We start from the raw sequence: 19,441 nt of genomic DNA, 5'->3' as shown, positions 1-19,441 counted from the left end.
TGGCTGGGACATGTTCACTAAACGTTGCCGCTCACCCCAGAAACGCTAATGTCCATGGCGTTTCCACCCTACAACCAAACACTCTCCGTGGCTTGGCGTTTCTTTAAGACAGAGGCTGGTTGGGCCATGTTCACGAAACGTTGCCGCTCACACCTGAAACGCCATTGTCCTTGGCGTTTCCAAGCCACAGATAAACGCCATTGTCCTTGGTGTTTCTTCCCTGTTATGCAGAACACAGCAAACCCTGCTGCCCATGTCCATTCCATCACAGATAGCAAAGGTACAACAACAGTTTTCACAATATAATGCCAAGTACAGCAACAGTATAGCAATGAGACATATTTTTCGGCAACGAACTTAACATGATCCAGCTTACATAATAATTACCAAGTCTTGCTAACATAGAACTAAGAAGTCCATCAGACATAAAACATAAGAAGTTCATCACATATAGAACTAACAAGTTTGCTCCATCTGAAACGCTCACTACATTTCTAGTTCACAACATATAGAACTAACAAGTTCGCATTAGTCATCACTTCACTTCTTGCCTCTTTTTGCAGCCATCTTCCCCCTGTTGACGTAGCCCTCTGGAGTGTTCTGCCATTCACAACGTCGGATGGTTCTTGAGCTAACTCGACGTGCTTCTTCAGAAGGCTGAGAAGGTTGAGTTGGCAGTGGAGCATCTTCCATCTGCGAAGCCGCAAGCTCCACATAGTCCGAATCCGCGTCGTAGTCTGTCTCCTCCTCTTCATCTTCCTGTTCATCAATCCGTGCTCAGCTCGAAGAAGCACCTGCTCGGCTGGAAGATGAACGAGTGGAACAAGCACGTGCTTGGATCGAAGATGGACGAGCGGAAGACAGCACATCCATTCTATACTGAGCACGTGCACGCACATCCATGGATGAACCGCCATGGCAAGAAAGTAAAGCGGCTAGTGTTCGGCAACGATTCACAACCTTCTGCAGAGGCGAAGACATTGACATGTAAATATGCAAAAATAGTTCACATGACACATGTTCATATTAAAAGGGCCTCTAACCTGTAGAGTACTCCTAACGAGAACGTCTGTTTCTCTACCAGGTGCGCGGCCAAGCACCACATTACTATCATTGATACATCTCCATAGCTCCGTGCCCTGAATAAAACTTAAGTGACACACCACTCATGAAGAAATGTCACATGTTCAAAAAAGAGACAAAAAGACATACCACTCGGTCATGCAGAGGGCCATAATCTAGGTGCGCTCCAATGGTCTCCCTAATAGAGTTGTTGAATGCACCATCAGCAGCCTCACTTGGCATTACTTCCAAGCAATCGGCACGAGTCCAAGCACCCTTAAGGATAACTCTGTACTCTTTGCGAAGCCACTCCAGATGCCTTAAATATGCCCCCTCATCGTTGTCAGGTGTGTGATCATCTTCAACTCGGGCATTCCTCTAAGCATTCCACATGTCTACCCACATAAGATGGTGATCCTCCCAATTAATGACATTCTTTTTGTGTTGCCGGCTCGTCCTACAAAGCATGAGAAGTATCGGCATCATTTTCATTTTTCTATGGTTACACATTGATCAACATATGGTACAAGAAACTCTCACCTATGTAGCACCACACTTGTCTCAACATACTCCGGCAGGGTGCGTTGTTGTACTCCAAATTGCTTCGAAACACGATGTGGAAGATGCCACTCCACCGCAAAAAAGCATATCATGGGGCAACGCACACGCCAAAGATGTTGGTCATGAAGGCACATGTTGCTCAAAGGGAACTGCCTAAGTACCATGTACGGCCTCCAATTAACCTACATCACAACATGTCACTAGCTCATGCACAACAAAAAAATCTGTAATGATGGCAAGGGATTTGATAATTACCTAGTTGTAAGTAAGCATGTCAAGCTCGCTTATGTATGCCTTATACCGCCCCATGGCGGCGATACTCGACACTTGGACATTAGCCCACGTGTATGTGATAGTGGGATATCGCTCCTCATCCCCGTCAAAAGGCCACTCCCAAGGTTCTTCCGGAGCAATGGTGAAGTTACGGCCCACAGGGATACCCTCCCACATCCAAATCTGTAGGGCCCAAACAAAACCACCAAGACAAGATTTCGGCTTACTCCTCATACATGCTCCGTCCAACTGCACATTTGTACACACATTAAACAATCACAGGAAAAAATTTCTTTCATATAATGAGAATGCATCAAATTATCATTACCTGACGGTACAAGAAGGCTAGTGCCGCCGACCCCCAACTCCACTTGGCATCCCAGTTACGAAGAGGGTCCAAGAACATCCACGAGGCTGTGTCTCCTGTGCCGTCAGGAAACACCACTTGGGTCAAAAGATTCCATAAGTAAGCCCTGGCGTACCTCTCCACAACAGCCGGACTGGCATTCTCTGGGCACTCGTAAAAATGTTCTTGTAGCCACAAGAACAAAACACCAGATGGCCTAGGATCCTTCTTTGTTTCATGAATCCACGTGGGAGGTTCAACACCAACCAAACCTGCAACCCTTTGTCGCCACCCCTCAGACCTCACCTTCCCGATAAGAGCCCTGCCCTCGATCGGAAGACCGGAGATCATCGCAATATCCTCCAAAGTAACGGTCATCTCACCAAGAGCAAGGTGAAAAGAGTGCATCTCTGGTCTCCAACGGTCCGTAAGGGCGGTAATGGCCGTCGAGTTCAACCATGGTGGTGTGCCTTTAAAGTTGAGCACAGACTGGAGAAGATCCATTCTTCTAAAATAAGGCTCGTAGCGACGGTCATACCTCAAGGGCTCACGTGGGTTGTGGCCTCTCAAACGAAGTACTGGAGGAACCTACAAATAACACACGCACAATTTATATACTTCTCTAAACTACTCACAATATGAGAATCAACAATGTAGATACATAATTACCTCCCCCCTTTCCACTAGCACAGCACGATGCTTCTCCTCGTAATAATCATCAAGGCCGGGATATTTATCCGGCTCAAACATCCTACAAAATAAGGTCAATGGATTTGTTATAATATATGCTTAAAATTATGACCGCATCATATACAAAATCGTGTGAGAACTACTACAAATTATCCCAAAGATACATTACCAACACCAATTCTTTTCAACCTATTTTATCCTAAAGAATCTATCACAACTAATTATTAACAAATAATAGGCTCAACCTAATCCAAAAAATGGTCTCTCTCTAAATCCAATAATAAACAAGTTAACTAAGAATACTTAAACACAAGGAGTATATGTCTTCTTTCTAAACATAATGTAATCAAAATATTCATCAAACAAATCACTAATAACTCATCTTAGGGTTCCATCATGTTTGAAAAAATGCATCTACAATAGCCAATCTTAACTAAAAATAAATGGAGGATTGGGAGGAGAATACCTCAAGCAACTCGGGGATGCTCCGATCTCCTCGTTTTGATGATCAAAATAGTAGATCTGGGGAAGATTTGGTGAAGAAGAGGGAGGGGGCGGCCGCCAGTTCGTCGTCGAACCAGAACTGCTCGACCGGGGGAGTGGGCTGGGTTAGGCCCCCGCGGCCCGCGCGCGTTACTTAATCCTGGTCAGAAACGCCAAGGACCTTGGCGTTTCAAGCATGCCACGTCAGCGAAAACAGCGGGTTCAGACTGACTGTAGGCCAGGACAGAAACGCTAGCTGCCTCGGCGTTTGCGTGTTGGCTTGGAACGCTAGCTTGCTCGACGTTTCTATGTTGGGTGGAAACACCACAGACCCTGACGTTTTTAAAAGGGTCAAATCGCGAAATACTTTTTCGTCGAGTTTAGTTTATGATTATAAACGTTGACAAGATCAGAACAGTGATTTCGGCCGGTGCGTGTGGACTCTGTGCGTGCGCGTGACCTACGTTCAGCGACATGCATCAAACTGACGAGAGACAAATGTTTTGGGCAAACCTCGCCTCACTATATGCTAGCTGTGCGTGCCGCTCTTCCATGCATGCAGGCTTGCGCGTGTCTAGCGAGGAGGCAGTGCTTGTGCGTGTACTTGCATGCATGCATGCGCACAACCCAACCCATCAACATCCTTCCGTTCCGTTCGCTCGGCCGGATCCTTGTGATGCATTGGCTGCCGCCGTGTATTGTGGCGGCAGGCCTAGCCGCCATCGGCTGTGGCGGCAGGTGCCACATGTCGGCTGCCAGGCCACAGCATAGCTGGTTTTTTCTGTCAATATGATGAGCAGGTGGTCCTTTCTGTCAATGCAAGAGCGTATGTGGTATTTTTTGACAAAAAATTCATGAATCAAAGGGCATCTTTTTTTCTATTCCTACTCATAAGATTTGAAATATATGTCATCTCATTTTTTATGACTTTACTATTCCTACGATTTTTTTATCCTATGAATCAAAGGAGGCCTAAATGTTTTAGCAGACTGAAGCATCATCAGTGCTTCTTTCTCTAAGGGCATCTCCATCGCTGGGCGCTTAGCCCCGGCGCCAGGTTCGTAATCCCAGCAGATTAGCGGTTGCTGGCTGTAATCGTGGTGTCAACCCTGGCATCGACGCCAAATCACGCACCCAGCGCTTGGCCATTTTTCTTCCAGCACTTAGCGCCTGCGTTGTTTAGTTAATTAGCATCTAGCGTTGAGGCATGAGGCGCTTAGGTGTTTTTCAGATTTTATTATATTTATTGTTTTCTTGGTAAGCGCGTATGTAAGTTCCTAGCATTCTAGATGCCCTAATGGTGCTTCTCTGTTGCCTAGGGACAGAAAGACGATTCAAAATTGTTATTATGATTATTAAAAAGCACCAACAGCTTCACACGGAACAGTAAACATGACCAAGCCGACCCTTGTTTCGTATGAAATTCAGCATACTCTAATGGCTCATAGTATTAGTCAAATCTACTGTAGATATGAATGGCCGAATGGATGGAAATCTGCTAGAAAAAAGTACTTACCACCCGAAATCCCGCATGTCATCCAACTTGAAACAAAAGGGTCCCACATGTCATGAGAGTCAGTTTAACGTTAAGCTGTGTGGAATCCCCCAAAGCCGAGTCGTCTTCTCCGAAAGATCAAATCGCCATGGCCAGCAGCCTGCTCCTGCGCGCAACAGCGCCGGCCCGCCGCCTCTTCCACGCCGCGCGGCCGACGCGCGGAGAAGCATGTGCTGCTGCACGGAGGCGAATCGTCGTCTCCGTCCCGCCGCCCGCCGCGTCCGCGCCGCCGTCACCTCGACGCTCGAGCGCCCGCAGGCCTGCGCCAGGTTAGCCACCGAACCCGAACAATAATGTGCACACGGCTGACCGCCACCGCCCACCGCCACGGCACGTCGGCACCTACTCACCGCGCAGTCAGCTACAGCAGCACGCGCGCCCGCTCCAAGACGCTCTTCACGGCTCATCACACCAACCCACGAGCTGCTGGCCGCGCATATGGTACGTGGCGTGTCACGTGTGCGCTAACCAACTGCCTGTAGCAGATCGGATCGATCGGGTCGAATCGAGCCGGCCGGCCAGCTTCTCCACGTCCACGTCGGCGCGCGCGTCCGGCGGGGAGGCGATGGCGGGCGGCACGGAGGCGCCGCGCGTCGTGGAGGACTGCCGCGGCGTGCTGCAGGTGCTCAGCGACGGCACGACCGTGCGCTCCGCCGCGGCGCCGTACACGGTGGAGGACCGCGACGACGGCCGCGTCGAGTGGAGGGACGCCGTGTACCACGCCGCGCACGGCCTCGGCGTGCGCATGTACCGGCCGGCGCGCCGGGAGGGGAAGGGGAAGGCGCGGCTGAGGCTGCCGGTGCTGGCCTACTTCCACGGCGGCGGCTTCTGCATCGGCAGCCGCGCCTGGTCCTCCGTGCACGCCTGCTGCCTCCGCTTCGCCCACGAGCTCCCCGCCGTCCTGCTCTCCTTCGACTACCGCCTCGCGCCCGAGCACCGCCTCCCGGCCGCCCACCAGGACGCCGCCGCCGCCCTCGCCTGGCTCCGCGACCGGCTCGCCCCAGGGCCTGCTGACGGATCTGGGTCCGACGAGGACGTCCGCGCCTGGCTCGCCGACTCCGGCGCCGACCCAGGGAGGCTCTTCGTGTCCGGCGACTCCGCCGGCGCCAACATCGCGCACCACATGGCCGCCCGGTTCGGCGCGGCGGGGCTCGACCCCGTGAAGACAGCCGGGTACGTCCTCGTCATGCCGGCGTTCACCTCCGAGGCGCCGACGCAGTCCGAGCTGGGCTCGCGGGGCAGCGCGTTCCTGAGCCGGGACGTGGCGGAGCGGTACAACCGGCTCGCGCTGCCGGCCGGCGCCAACAAGGACTACCCGCTGATGAACCCGCTCGGGCCGGACAGCCCGGGCCTGGGGCCCGTCGGCGGCCGCGTGCTCGTCGTCGTGGGCGGCGACGACATGCTCAAGGACAACCAGGTCCGGTACGTGGACGGGATGAAGGCCGCGGGGAACGACGTGGAGCTCGCCGTGTTCGCCGGCAAGGAGCACGGCTTCTTCTCGAGGGGCCCGTGGTCGGAGACCAGCGGCGAGGTCGTGCGGGTCGTCGGCCGGTTCATGGGCAGAGACGCGGCCGATTCAACCGGCGCCGACGGTCAGGACTAAGTAGTGATAAACGTGCTAGTAATCTGTTTGGCATGCAAAGTATCGGGCGATGCCATCATTTCGATGCTTGCATGCTATCAATTTGAAAATAAAAAAAATAAAAAAATGATTTAGGTGGCTCAATAGTGTGCTTTGGGTGGCCACTGTAGTGGTTCTCTTCCAGTAGAGCCTCCGTTCATAAATATAAGTATTTTTAATATTTTAATATAAACTACATATGAACCGTATATAGATGTAGTTTAAGGTGTAGATTCATACATATTGCTTCATATATAGTTCATATTAGAATCTCTAAAAAAAATTAAGTACTCCCTCCGTTCTGAATTACTTGTCTTGAAAATGAATGTATCTAGAACTAAAATATGTCTAGATACATCCATTTTTGCAACAAGTAATTCCGAACAGAAGGAGTACTATTTAGTGGAAGGTGATGCAGATATATTCAGTTATGTGGAGTTTTAATCTTGCGCATAGAAGATGTTCTTGGAATTGTAAAAAAATGAAAAATTCGCATTTGCTATATATTAGACACTTGAAAGTAAAATTTGTGTCTGTCGAATTGAGCATTAGAGCTGAACCCGAAGCATCCGACACTCAGCAAAGCACGGGGACAATGGCTAGGGCTCGAATGGGAACGACCCGAAGCTGGGGAGACGTCCCAGGATGTGTGTGAGGGGAGGGATGGCATGAGAAATGATTCAGGGGAGGACGAGAGCGGCGTGGCGAGCGTGGTAACGCCTTGGCCGCAGGAGGTGAGAGTAGGCAGTTAGGTCAGTGTTGGTTGGAAGAAGAACAACATGAGGGCAATTGGCGCCGTTGGATGAAGATCCAACAATCCAGAAAATCGACAGGCATAGTTTATTTTCTAGCTAATACTCTATATTAGACAAATACGCTGTCCCAAAAAGCGTTCATCTCTAAATGTTAGGGCATGTACAATGGTGTATCATAGGAGTGCCACGTAAGATAAATAATGAGGTGGAGGAGAGAGTACTCATAAGAAAAAGTCTTGTCTTATCTTATTTAAGAGAAGACAAGAGATGATCTCTTAGTACAATATGTCTCACCATATTTTTAGGAATAGCTAGTTATTAAAAATAAGACTAAAAGATGACCCATTATAGACAATTTTATTTGTTATCTTTAAATTACATGCAAGACTTAAGATGAGACCGTCTTATCAATCATTGTACATGCCCTTATCTGTAAGGGTTTCGGGGTCCAAATATTTGACATCCGATAAAATTGGTTTTAGCGCTAAAATTTTGGCACTTTCAACCGCTGATTTTCCTTTTACCAGCGTGACACAACTGCTCTTGCCAAGCATGCTTTTGACACAGGCATGCACGAATAAATCAGTTTGTTTTATAGTAAAAAAGAATGTGTTTTTTACTGTTCGTCTGCATAGCTAAACGTGATCCCTCTTGGCGTGCGAGCCTCGTGCGAGAGAGCGTGATGACCGATGACTCGGCGGCGGCGAAGCGATATGCACGCCACGCCACGCCACGCCACGCCGGAACGAGCCCCTTCCCACCTGCTGCACAGCACAGCTCGTCCCCTCCTCTCTCCACCCGTCTCCCCCACCCACCGGTGAAGGCAAGCTCCCGCTTCTTCTTCCGCTTCTTCTTCCGTCCCAGTCGCGAGATTTGGTGAGTGACCCGCGCTTCCGCCGTGTCGCTCGCCGAATCCGAATCCCAGGCTGACAGAGTGAGTGAGTCCGGTGCCGCGCCTCGCTTGGATCATCGCTCCACGACGCGCGGATCCATCGAACCTGACTGATGTTATCCGCTCTCTGTTTCCTTCCTGCAGCGAACAGTCTGGATTCAGCGCTCCACTGATACCCGATAGCAGCCGCAGCAGCAGCAGCAAGCATGGGTGGTGTTGGATGGAGGAGGCTTGGTTCCAAGCTGCGGCAGCGATGGGGCTGGGAGAGCCGCCTCCGCGCCCGGGGCTTCTCTTCCGCTCCTGCGCTTCCACCTCCACCCCACATGGAGGTTTCTTTCCTCTTATGATTCATGTCCATCTCGCGTTCTTCTCTGCCTGTATCACCTGCAACTTGAGTCGAGCAGAGCTTAGTTGAAATAAAATAAGATTGGAAGGAGCTCTGATCTTTGGCCAATGCATCCTTCTGATAGGCACAGACATTTTACATTGTTTCCCTTGTTTATGATTATGAGGTGTTGGCATGCTTTGCAGAGTGTTGGATTCATAGGGCTTGGGAACATGGGCGCCCACATGGCAAGGAACCTGGTGAGGGCTGGATACAGAGTGTCAGTTCATGATATGTAAGCCCTTCTTGCCAGCTTCCATTTTTTTTTGTGGTCCAATGTTCATCCAATTATTCCTTGTTCAAAAGTGGTTTGCCTACTAATTATACATGTAAAAAGCCGCATTACCCTACTCTAACACGTAGTTTTGTGGTCGTCTTAAAACCTGTTGTTAGACCATCCAACAAACACTGAATCTATGATGTTCAGAAATGAGGTTGCCATGAAGAAGTTCTCCGACGATGGAATTCCCACGAAGCGGTCGCCACTTGAAGTGTCTGAGTCGAGTGATGTTGTAATCACCATGTTACCTTCCTCTGCCCATGTAAGTTGGTTTAGTTTTCTTTACGAGAAGTTGGTGACTCACAAGCACTAGCTGTAACTTGAGTTATACCAAACACCTTTACCAAATCAAATGCTTAGTGCTACCAGGCTCTTTTCAGGTCTTAGATGTATACAGTGGACGGAATGGCTTGCTCGGTAATGGGGGGCGCCTGGGACCGTGGTTATACATAGATTCATCCACAGTTGATCCTCATACATCGAGAAAGATATCTATGGACATGTCAAGATGCAGTTTAAATGAGAAGAAAGGTTGTGATCTGCCATCATACAGAACCACCATTTGAAATTAGCAGTTCAAAACCTGAATACTTCAGTGTACACCTGGAAAAGATGAAACCATCAACGGTCTTAACTGTGTCCTTATCTGTCCCCGGCAACAAATAACACTATCTGCACATTTGAGTTATGCATGTCTGCCTTTTCTGTATCTTCAGGCTACGCCGAAAAACCGATGATGATGGATGCTCCTGTCTCCGGAGGTGTTCCTGCCGCAGAAGCTGGGACACTGACTTTCATGGTACCATTCCTTGCTTCGCAGAACTTATTGTTACTGCCAGAAAATACAGAGACTTTGTTGGGGAAAAACTAGTGTTACATACAAGGGCTTGTGTCTTACTTTGGTGCAAAGGAATGATATATAGGTGGGTGGTTTAGAAGAAACATACATAGCAGCAAAGCCGTTACTTCTCGCAATGGGCAAAAAGCTGATCTACTGCGGCGGGGCTGGAAATGGCTCGGTAAGTTTGATTTACTCCAGCTCTTCACTGAGTTCTCTTTATATAACTTTTCATGCACAGATGATTCAAACTCACTTTTAATATGTACTTTTAAGGCTGCAAAGCTCTGTAACAATATGGCCATGGCCATCAGCATGCTTGGGGTCTCCGAGGCCTTTGCTCTTGGTCAGAATCTTGGGATCAAAGCAAGCACTCTCACAGATATATTCAATTGCTCTAGCGCCCGCTGCTGGAGTAGGTATTGTCTCCTCACTTATCCTATTGTGGTTTGAGATGCAGTACTACGGGCTTTGCTTCTTCAAACATTAGATTGTGGTGATGGAGCATAATTTTTATTCAGGTGTAAATGTGTAATGAGTCATAGAAAATTACATTCTCATCCTTAGCTTTTTTTAACTGAAAATTCTCACCTTAAGCTTATGCCTTATAAGTTGGATCATCTGAAGTTTGTAACTTTGTTTGCTCCTTCTGGGGCTAATTTCAACAGCGACACATATAACCCAGTTCCTGGAGTAATGGCGGGCGTGCCATCGTCGAGGAATTATGATGGTGGTTTCACCTCCAAATTAATGGTATGATTCACGGGACACAGAATGTTCTGATTGTCGAATATAAGTGGATTGCTTGGTAAAACAACATTAGTCTGGAATCTTGTAATCACATCAACATGTGTGGTACATGTTTCCCTTAGCAAAGGAAGAGCGAAACAGTGTAAACTAAGTGCATATGATCATCATATTAAACAAAGCTCACACTTCATCGTTTGCATTCCTCTGCAGGCTAAAGATTTGGATTTGGCCATGGCCTCTGCATCTGGAGTTGGCTTCAAATGTCCCATGGGTTCTGAAGCACTTGAGATGTAAGATTATTAACAAGAACAAAAAAAGTTACAGAAAACCTTACATTTCACCTTTTCTTTTGTTGCATGACTAATCACTAGTTTCTGCAGTTACCGGAAGTTATGCGACGAGGGCTGTGAATTCAAGGACTTCTCATGCGCGTTTCGCCACTTTTACACCGGCAAGGATGAGAAGTGATCCTGTATCTATCCCAGCAAACTTGTCATTGGTTGAAATAAAATAATAATGTTCTCCAATTGATTAAATTTAGGTGTTAGTTAAACAGTGCCCAGACAAGGTTGCAGACTTGGAGTCTCCTTTGTACATATTGTTAGTTCGGTTTGCTTCTCAGCAATCAAGTTTCCAGATTTTCTTTCTGTTTTGGAAAATAAATCTAGTTACTGATCTGCATCTCTTTGTACATAATGATCCATTTCTGTCTGCTTGGACTCTGTTCATAAAGTTAGTCCATATACCCATGCACAAGGCTGAATTAAAGCGGAGCTTTAATTTAGGTACCGATTATGTTGTACCCTGAATTTTCTCACAACTTCAAACAACAAAAAATCAATGGAAAGGACTCAACACCGGATATTCAAAACGGATCTCAGGCTCATACGCTCTGCAAGAACAGCAAAATAAAAAAAAACGCGAAGGAAAGTAAAAGATAGAAAATCTGAATTTTTAGACAACAAACATGTTCGTGTTTTCTACTACTTGCGTGCAAACTTATGTAATGAAATGACATGTGTGGTGATCTTGGAAAAATTTAACCAAAAAACGGTGCTCTAAAAACCGCTTTACATGTCTTTCTCCCTACCGCCTTCCCCAACGCAAATGCCTTCTTCCTCTCGGCTCGCCACCCCTTGAGCATCCTGGATTGTAGGACGCGGCTCCCCTGACATGCTGTTAGCCCACTGACATGTGGACTCAGCCCCACAAGTTAGGGTGTAGTACGTCAGAGGATCTAGCTCTAGATTGTGACCCAGACACTTGCTTTGCACACTCGGAAGGACTCGCATAGCGTTCAAGTGAAGCTGCCTCAATCAATGTCTTCCAACCTTGTTGACCATACGAGCATCTACTAATGCTAGTAAACTATTAAATGCTTTTACATGCCACAACAAAACAACCCTCTCATGGGCATCCTCGTCAGACAAAAAATATCAAAAAATATTAACCTAAAGCTAGACACCATCTTTTTCGCGATATGGAGTGCTGGACACTAACCAAATAAACCCTCTATCAACATATTTTTCTCAAACCCGAGAGATGTCGGTGTAGCCTCTTCGGCATTGGTGAGCCCATCGGGTGATTGCCGGTCGCCTATGCGTCTCCATACAATTTTCTTGCTTGTTGAACCTCTTTTGGTCACTCATGCTCTTGGATTCAATGTAAATCATCCATTCATCCGGATGCAAGTCATTTCCCTATATCAATCAATAATTTTGGTAGATTTTTCAAAGTAGGAAGTATTTACACGAGTGTGATAGTTTGGAGCCCGGATTTTTTGAAAATAATAATAATAATATTTTCAAGTTGTAGATACATGTATAATTTTCTTTCATAGATATTTTTTCGTTTATTTGCAACAAAAAATGTAGATCTCTAAGTAGAAAATAGTACCCCCAGTAAATCTGTTATATCCATATGCTTGTCTCAATTTTAGCCCAAAAAAGACATATTTCATTATGAAATTTTATAGGTGTGTAGTGAGCATATATTAATCAGCAATGCTACACGCACGTGCTTATAATTACGGGTTTTATGAGGGTGCTTAGCTGGGTAATTTGATTGGAAGAAATTAGGATGAGAGGCCCACACCACCTGAAATTCGGGGTGAAGAGTTTGCAATGAAGATTGTGTAAAAGGCCGTAGTGAGCCCGTGAGTGTAGTATTATTGTATATTAATTGTGTGAACCTAGCGTAGCGCAGACGGTTATGTTCTTAGGATAGAACCAGCCCATCAGGGGTCAAGTCCTTGGTGGTTGTATTTTTCTGGATTTATCTTAGTCATTTCGGCGATGTGCGTTCAGTAGGAAGAGACGTTCCCGTCGAGTATTGTAACGCTCTCGATGCGGCTATATCTCCTACGTGTCGAAGCACGACTTAGAGGCATAACCGCATTGAAAGCAATGTCGCAAGTGAGGTAATCTTCACACAACCCATGTAATACATAAGGGAAAGAGATACATAGTTGGCTTACAATCGTCACTTCACACAAATACATGAATAAAGCATTACAACATCCAAATACAATCAAGGTCCGACTACAGAACCAAAATAAAAGAAGAACCCCAAACGCGACACGGTCCCCGATCGACCCCAACTGGGCTCCACTACTGATCAACTAGAGCGAAACAACACAAAAGGACAAGATCTTCATCGAGCTCCTCCTGAGCTTGGTTGCGTCATCTGCACGGACTCATCGGCACCTGCAAACTGGTTTTGGAAGTATCTGTGAGCCACGGGGACTCAGCAATCTCGCACCCTCGCGATCAAGACTATTTAAGCTTATGGGTAAGGTAAAGGTATGAGGTAGAGCTGCAGCAAGCGACTAGCATATATGGTGGCTAACATACGCAAATGAGAGCGAGAAGAGAAGGCAAAGCATGGTCGATAAAAGTATGATCAAGAAGTGATCCTATAGCAACCTACGTCAAGCATAACTCCAACACCGTGTTCACTTCCCGGACTCCGCCGGAAAGAGATCATCACGGTTACACACGCGGTTGATGCATTTTAATTAAGGTCAACTTCAGGTTTTCTACAACCGGACGTTAACAAATTCCCATCTGCCCATAACCGTGGGCACGGCTTTCGAAAGTTCAAAACCCTGCAGGGGAGTCCCAACTTAGCACATGACAAGCTCTCACGGTCAACGAAGGAATAGACCTCCTCCCGAGACGTTCCGATCAGACTCGGTACCTCGGTTCTTCAAGACAACTCCGACAATGGTAAAACAAGTCCAGCAAGACCACCCGATGCGCCGACATCCCGATAGGAGCTGCACATATTTTGTTCTCAGGGCACACCGGATAAGCTAAGCGTACGGGAGCCAACGTAACCCAAGTTGCCAAGGGACGGCCCCGCACGGTGCTCTGGGCTGGACCAACACTTAGACAAGCACTGGCCCGGGGGGTAAAATAAGATGACCCTCGGGATGCGTGACTCCCAAGGGAAAAAGGCTAGGTGGCGAATGGTAAAACCAAGGTTGGGCCTTGCTGGAGGAGTTTTATTCAAGGCGAACTGTCAAGGGGTTCCCATTATAACCCAACCGCGTAAGGAACGCAAAATCCGGGAACATAACACCGATATGACGGAAACTAGGGCGGCAAGAGTAGAACAAAACACCAGGCATAAGGCCGAGCCTTCCACCCTTTACCAAGTATATAGATGCATTAATTAAATAAGATATATTGTGATATCCCAACAAGTAAACATGTTCCAAACAAGGAACAACATCTCCATGTTCCAACAAGGAACAAACTTCAATCTTCACCTGCAACTAACAACGCTATAAGAGGGGCTGAGCAAAGCGGTAACATAGCCAAACAACGGTTTGCTAGGAGAAGGTGGGTTAGAGGCTTGGTTCAACAATATGGGTGGCATGATAAGCAAGTGGTAGGTATCGCAGCATAGGCATAGCAAAAGAGCGAGCAACTAAGCAAGCAAAGATAGAAGTGATTTCGAGGGTATGATCATCTTGCCTGATTTCGAGGGTATATAAACCGGAAAGCCGGAGGGTTACCGGAACCCCCCGGGAGAAGTAATGGGCCATATGGGCCTTAGTGGAGAGAGAGAGGGGCAGCCAAAGGTGGGCCGCGCGCCTCCTCCCCCCTGGTCCGAATTGGACTAGGAGAGGGGGGGCGGCGCCCCCCTTTCCTTCTTCCTCCCCACTTCTTTCCCCCTCCTAGTAGGAGTCCTACTCCTACTAGGAGGAGGACTCCTCCTTGGCGCGCCATAGGGGCCGGCCGGCCTCCTCCTCTCTTGAACCTTTATATACGGAGGCAGGGGCACCCCAGAAAGAGACAAGTTGATCCACGTGATCATATTCTTAGCCGTGTGCGGCGCCCCCGGCCACCATAGTCCTCGATAATATTGTAGCGGTGCTTAGGCGAAGCCCTGCGACAGTAGTACATCAAGATCGTCACCACGCCGTCGTGCTGACGGAACTCTTCCCCGACACTTTGCTGGATCGGAGTCCGGGGATCGTCATCGAGCTGAACGTGTGCTAAAACTCGGAGGTGCCGTAGTTTCGGTGCTTGATCGGTCGGGCCGTGAAGACGTACGACTACATCAACCGCGTTGTCATAACGCTTCCGCTATCGATCTACAAGGGTACGTAGATCACACTCTCCCCTCTCATTGCTATGCATCACCATGATCTTGCGTGTGCGTAGTAAATTTTTTGAAATTACTACGTTCCCCAACAAGTCATGAAAAGCTAAGCATACATCCATCAAGAATACACAAAATGCAAGCTAGACATGGCAAGAACAATAACATAGCATGCACGGATCAACTACAACATCCCCGGCAAAATTGCTAACAAGTAGACAATCTGCCCAGATTCACGAAATGACAAAAGTAGAGCTCGATTGACTCAAGCTAGGGTGCTCCATAATTGCAAACAAAGACATGGATGGATGGAGCACTACAAGATTAACAAATCATCCTTACTGATCATCCTCAAAAGAGGCACGGATCACTAGGAAACAACATAAACATATGGCATAATGAGATAAACAGGTCAAGGACTTAGTGGAAATGCTAAGTCCCGGAAATCAGCATTACCAAGTGCCTCACTTGGCAAGCTTGTTCTAGTCACCACACACATCACAAAAGTACATGGGTTGTACCTCTGGATAGATGACAAAGCATATAACAAAACACATGTAGAGCTCATGGGCATATCATGCACACATTAATCATGGCAAAAATGACAAATATCTAAATGGAGCAGCAGATCTGACAATTATCTCAAGTAGCACTTTTCTAACAGCATTTCGGGCATCAAGATGAACTCAAATGAAAATGATGCAATGAGATGAAATGATGTGCTCTCTGAGACGAACATTTTGATATGCTATATGCATGAATCGGAGCTATGGATGCAAAGTTACGAGGCGATGAACATGGGCATATGAATCTGAGAATTTCGGGGACTTAGTAGAAATTTGTACCCTATGCAAAACGGGACGGGGGCATTCAGGATGGACCGATGCGGGACGAGCCGGACGTTTGGTGCGGTGGATGAGGCCGTACAGGGGTGGCGTCATGCAGATCGGGGCAGAGGAGCTCCGGCGAGCTCGAGTCCGGCGCGGCCGGCGAGGTCCGGCGAGGCGGCGGGCTCCCGGCCGCCGAGGAGGCGCCGTCCGGTGGAAGCGGCACGTGGTGGCGCTCGAGTGGAGGCGAGGTGCGGCGGATGAGGCGGATCCGGCCGGGACGCGCACTCCGGCGAGGAAACGGCGGCGGGGAAGGTGAGGCGAGGCGGCGGTCGACGCCGGCGAGCGTCGGTGGCGGCGGGGCGACGCCCAGGCGCACGGCGGCGGAGATGCCCGCAGCCGACAGGAGGCGCTAGGGCGGCGGCGGCCCGATCTGGCCCGGGGCGGGCCCGATCTGGGCTCCCTCGGGCCGCGGCGGCGGAGGAGAGAGGAGGGCGCGACGCTGGCGACGTGGTAGCGCGTGATTGGGCGCGCCGGCGGCTCGGCTGACGTGGCGAGGCCGGATTGGCCGGAGTGAGGTGGCAGCGGGCGGCGGACATGTCCGGCTCAGCGTGGACGTGTCCGACGGCGCGAGGATGAAGAAGACTAGGGTTTCGTCCGCGAATTTGGAAGGGTTGCACATATTTATAGGTAGAGGGAGCTAGGAGAGTCCAAATGAGGTGCAGTTTTCGGCCACGCGATCGTGATCGAACGACCGAGATGATGGAGAGGGTTTTGGTGGGTTTTGGGCCAAAATGGAGGGGTGTTGGGCTGCAACACACACGAGGCCTTATCGGTCTCTCGGTTAACCGTTGGAGCATCAAACGAAGTCCAAATGGTACGAAACTTGACAGGCGGTCTACCGGTAGTAAACCAAGGCCGCATGGCAAGTCTCGGTCCAATCCGGCAATGTTAAATACCCGCACACGAAAGAAAGGTAGAAATGACCACCGGAGGAGAACGGAGCGCCGGAATGCAAAACGGACAACGGGGAAAATGCTCGGATGCATGAGACGAACACGTATGCAAATGAAATGCACATGATGACATGATATGCAATGCATGACACGCAAGCAATGACAAGGCAACAACAGCGAATAACTGGACGACACCTGGCACATCGGTCTCGGGGCGTTACAAGTATGAAGGCGTCTGTGACGACTTCGTGAATCTAAAGATGATGTGCTGGCTCAGTCCCTCGGATGTGGGAGTCGTATCCTATGAATCCAGCCATATTTGTGCATCCCTGCATCCGCTCTTCATCAGCCGTTTGATCAAAATCTTCTGTTTGTTGTGCGTCCGCTCTTTTTTTTGCACAAAAACGCCCGCAGCCAGCTAAGTCACCCTGTAAATTTTCTAAAAAATTCCTCAGCCGATGGAAGCCCTCCTAGTTCACTACTCCCAGTCGTTTCTCTCCCAATCGGCCAATCCCTAATCATGTTCCAACCTGTGCATCCCACCGGCGGCCATTGGACACGACGTAATGCATCTACCAACGAATCACCCTCGTACGATACGCCACAACCGATCACTATGGCGGCTACTGCTGCCAGGGATGGTGAATCTGCTTCCACAACAATCGAGATGAACATGTTCATCCTCCATCCTCCATAAATCAAGAGGCAACCCTGCGCTTTGCCTAATTGCCTTGGCATCTAGTTGTGAGCAAACCCATCATAAAATCCCCTGATATGGGCGAGGACAATCTTCAGGCCAACTCCATAGTGATCTGTTATTGCGCTATTGGTATCCTTGCTATCTGCCGCAAGCAATTTCCAGTTTTGAACACAAGCATTTTCTGGTCCATTTGTATGGGAATCTTCAGTATAAGCAATTGCAGGATGTTCTTTGTTCTTTTGCTGCAGCTATGTAATGCTTGGTTTCAGTTGCCATCTCTTCTTGACCTGCTATTATTATTTCAGAAGGAGGCTATGTGCAGATCGTATCCCCACCCATCAGTCACAAGGATGATTACTTACTAGGAAATGGGTTTTGACTCCTCAATTATATTATCCACAGCTACAAATGTTTACAACAAGTGATGGGGTAGTAACAGGTCATGAATTAGCATGGTTCACTTGCATTGTTGAAGCTCGTGACACATTTGGTCCGGATTCCTCTACTTTTGTGCTGCTACTCATGGGATCTCAACTGAACAATACTTGCACGAGAGACCAGTGAAAGTTTGCCTGGTTTTTGAATCACACAATTCTGTTGTGCGCTCCTGGAAGGATCTTTCCTTGGGTTTCTCACAAATGTCAGTGGCGCTTGCACCTTCTGTCTGAATGATCAGCAGCTGTGATAATAGAGTGTTCTGTTGATGCTCACAAGTCGCTTTTGGAGTATCTGGAGCATGAGATCTTGCACCTTCTGTCTGATTGTTGTGCAGCTGTCTGAATGCTCACTCCTAGAATCTAGTAGCTGGATCCTAACACTACAGAACATGAATATGAACATCTCGCTTTAGGACGACTTATAATGTTCATGCATGTGCAGCTAGGGAATTGGGCAATAGTTCGCAAGCTCAATTTTGATTCTTGTATGTACTGAATTCTTGTAATGAATGAGAATATGTCTTTTGTCAAACTGTCTTTTTCTTATTTTCTTTAACCAGTTGCAAGTTAAATGGAGTGTACCAACTAGCAGGAGCACCATAATAAATTATGTTCTCATAACCTGAACGTGCTTTCATTCTGTTATACCAAGGAGCAACTGCTATCACATAGGAGAAATTCATGTCTAAGAAACTTAGCCAGACTGTGAGCCCATCCATTTATTCTGTTCTATAAGGAGTGTTCAGTTCAACCACTCATCAGCTAATTTGGGATGTTAGCTGATTAGTGGTAGAAGTAGGATGTACTGGGTGTAAGCATGTGGTCGCAGCATATAAGACTTGTGAACCAAATTGCGGTATGAATTATGCAAGAAACAATTCAGCTTATGAATACACATGAACCTCAACGATGGCATTCACCAAAGAAAGTAAAACACTATTTTCCTGAGAGTAAACAAGAGCTTTTATTCTATCATGCAAACATGTTTACACTGTCATTTCCAGTACAAGATCAATTCCTAGCCAAGAAAGTAAAACATTACTGTATTTTCTTGAGAGTAAACAAGAGCTTTTATTTTATCGTGCAAACAGAAGATACTAGATACAAAATCCAGATTATGGCTGGACGCACATCAGACAGAAGATTTTCATCAAACGACTGATAAAGAGCGGATGCAGGGATGCATAAATATGGCTGGATTCATAGGATACGACGCCTCGGATGTGCTCATAGGGATAGGGTGTGTATGCGTGCATTCGTAGGAGTAAGTGTATGAGCGTCTGCGAATGTACTGTGTTTGAAATTTTGTATTTTTGTAGAAATTTCAATTACACCAATTTTTCATATCTTCTAAAGAAAGTGGTTGGGATCAAAGGTTTTATGGCGGCTGCTGTGCAATTACATCACCGGATTACAATT

General features: G+C 47.8%; 3 protein-coding genes across 9 annotated transcripts; 2 read left to right on the top strand and 1 right to left on the bottom strand.

Moving 5' to 3' along the window:
- Window positions 1–380: 380 nt before the first annotated feature.
- Window positions 381–5,066, bottom strand: LOC125523759 (protein MAIN-LIKE 1-like). Of its 2 annotated transcripts, XR_007290366.1 has the most exons (9): window positions 4,932–5,066; window positions 3,399–3,596; window positions 2,912–2,993; window positions 2,225–2,830; window positions 1,879–2,145; window positions 1,603–1,805; window positions 1,213–1,519; window positions 1,044–1,139; window positions 381–963 (listed from the first exon to the last, which is right to left on the bottom strand). XR_007290366.1 is itself a non-coding variant. In XM_048688825.1 (5 exons), exons 3-5 carry the CDS (start codon window positions 2,990–2,992, stop codon window positions 1,879–1,881), a joined length of 954 nt encoding a protein of 317 aa, XP_048544782.1. In that variant the 5' UTR covers window position 2,993; window positions 3,399–3,596; window positions 4,932–5,066; the 3' UTR covers window positions 1,815–1,878. The 2 variants fall into 2 exon arrangements, 1 of the variants encoding a protein (XP_048544782.1); XM_048688825.1 differs by lacking the exons at window positions 381–963; window positions 1,044–1,139; window positions 1,213–1,519; window positions 1,603–1,805 and having other exon boundaries at window positions 1,815–2,145.
- Window positions 3,648–6,696, top strand: LOC125523758 (probable carboxylesterase 15). Of its 2 annotated transcripts, none has more exons than XM_048688823.1 (2): window positions 3,648–5,239; window positions 5,453–6,696. In XM_048688823.1, the coding sequence occupies exons 1-2, from the start codon at window positions 4,984–4,986 to the stop codon at window positions 6,571–6,573; spliced, it is 1,377 nt and encodes a 458-aa protein (XP_048544780.1). In that variant the 5' UTR covers window positions 3,648–4,983; the 3' UTR covers window positions 6,574–6,696. The 2 variants fall into 2 exon arrangements, with proteins under 2 accessions (XP_048544780.1, XP_048544781.1); XM_048688824.1 differs by having other exon boundaries at window positions 3,650–5,239; window positions 5,456–6,696.
- A 1,305-nt stretch (window positions 6,697–8,001) lies between these two features.
- Window positions 8,002–11,172, top strand: LOC125522132 (probable 3-hydroxyisobutyrate dehydrogenase, mitochondrial). 5 transcript variants are annotated; one of them, XM_048687209.1, is made up of 11 exons: window positions 8,002–8,169; window positions 8,383–8,567; window positions 8,770–8,858; window positions 9,051–9,165; window positions 9,284–9,434; window positions 9,620–9,702; window positions 9,827–9,922; window positions 10,018–10,160; window positions 10,410–10,494; window positions 10,702–10,781; window positions 10,872–11,172. In XM_048687209.1, the coding sequence occupies exons 2-11, from the start codon at window positions 8,445–8,447 to the stop codon at window positions 10,957–10,959; spliced, it is 1,053 nt and encodes a 350-aa protein (XP_048543166.1). In that variant the 5' UTR covers window positions 8,002–8,169; window positions 8,383–8,444; the 3' UTR covers window positions 10,960–11,172. The 5 variants fall into 5 exon arrangements, with proteins under 5 accessions (XP_048543166.1, XP_048543165.1, XP_048543163.1 ...); XM_048687208.1 differs by having other exon boundaries at window positions 8,002–8,222; XM_048687206.1 differs by having other exon boundaries at window positions 8,002–8,280.
- Window positions 11,173–19,441: the final 8,269 nt, after the last annotated feature.

Source organism: Triticum urartu, chromosome 7, assembly GCF_003073215.2.
Source record: "Triticum urartu cultivar G1812 chromosome 7, Tu2.1, whole genome shotgun sequence".
Classification (NCBI taxonomy): Eukaryota; Viridiplantae; Streptophyta; class Magnoliopsida; order Poales; family Poaceae; genus Triticum; species Triticum urartu.
This window is presented reverse-complemented; position numbering and strand designations above follow the sequence as displayed.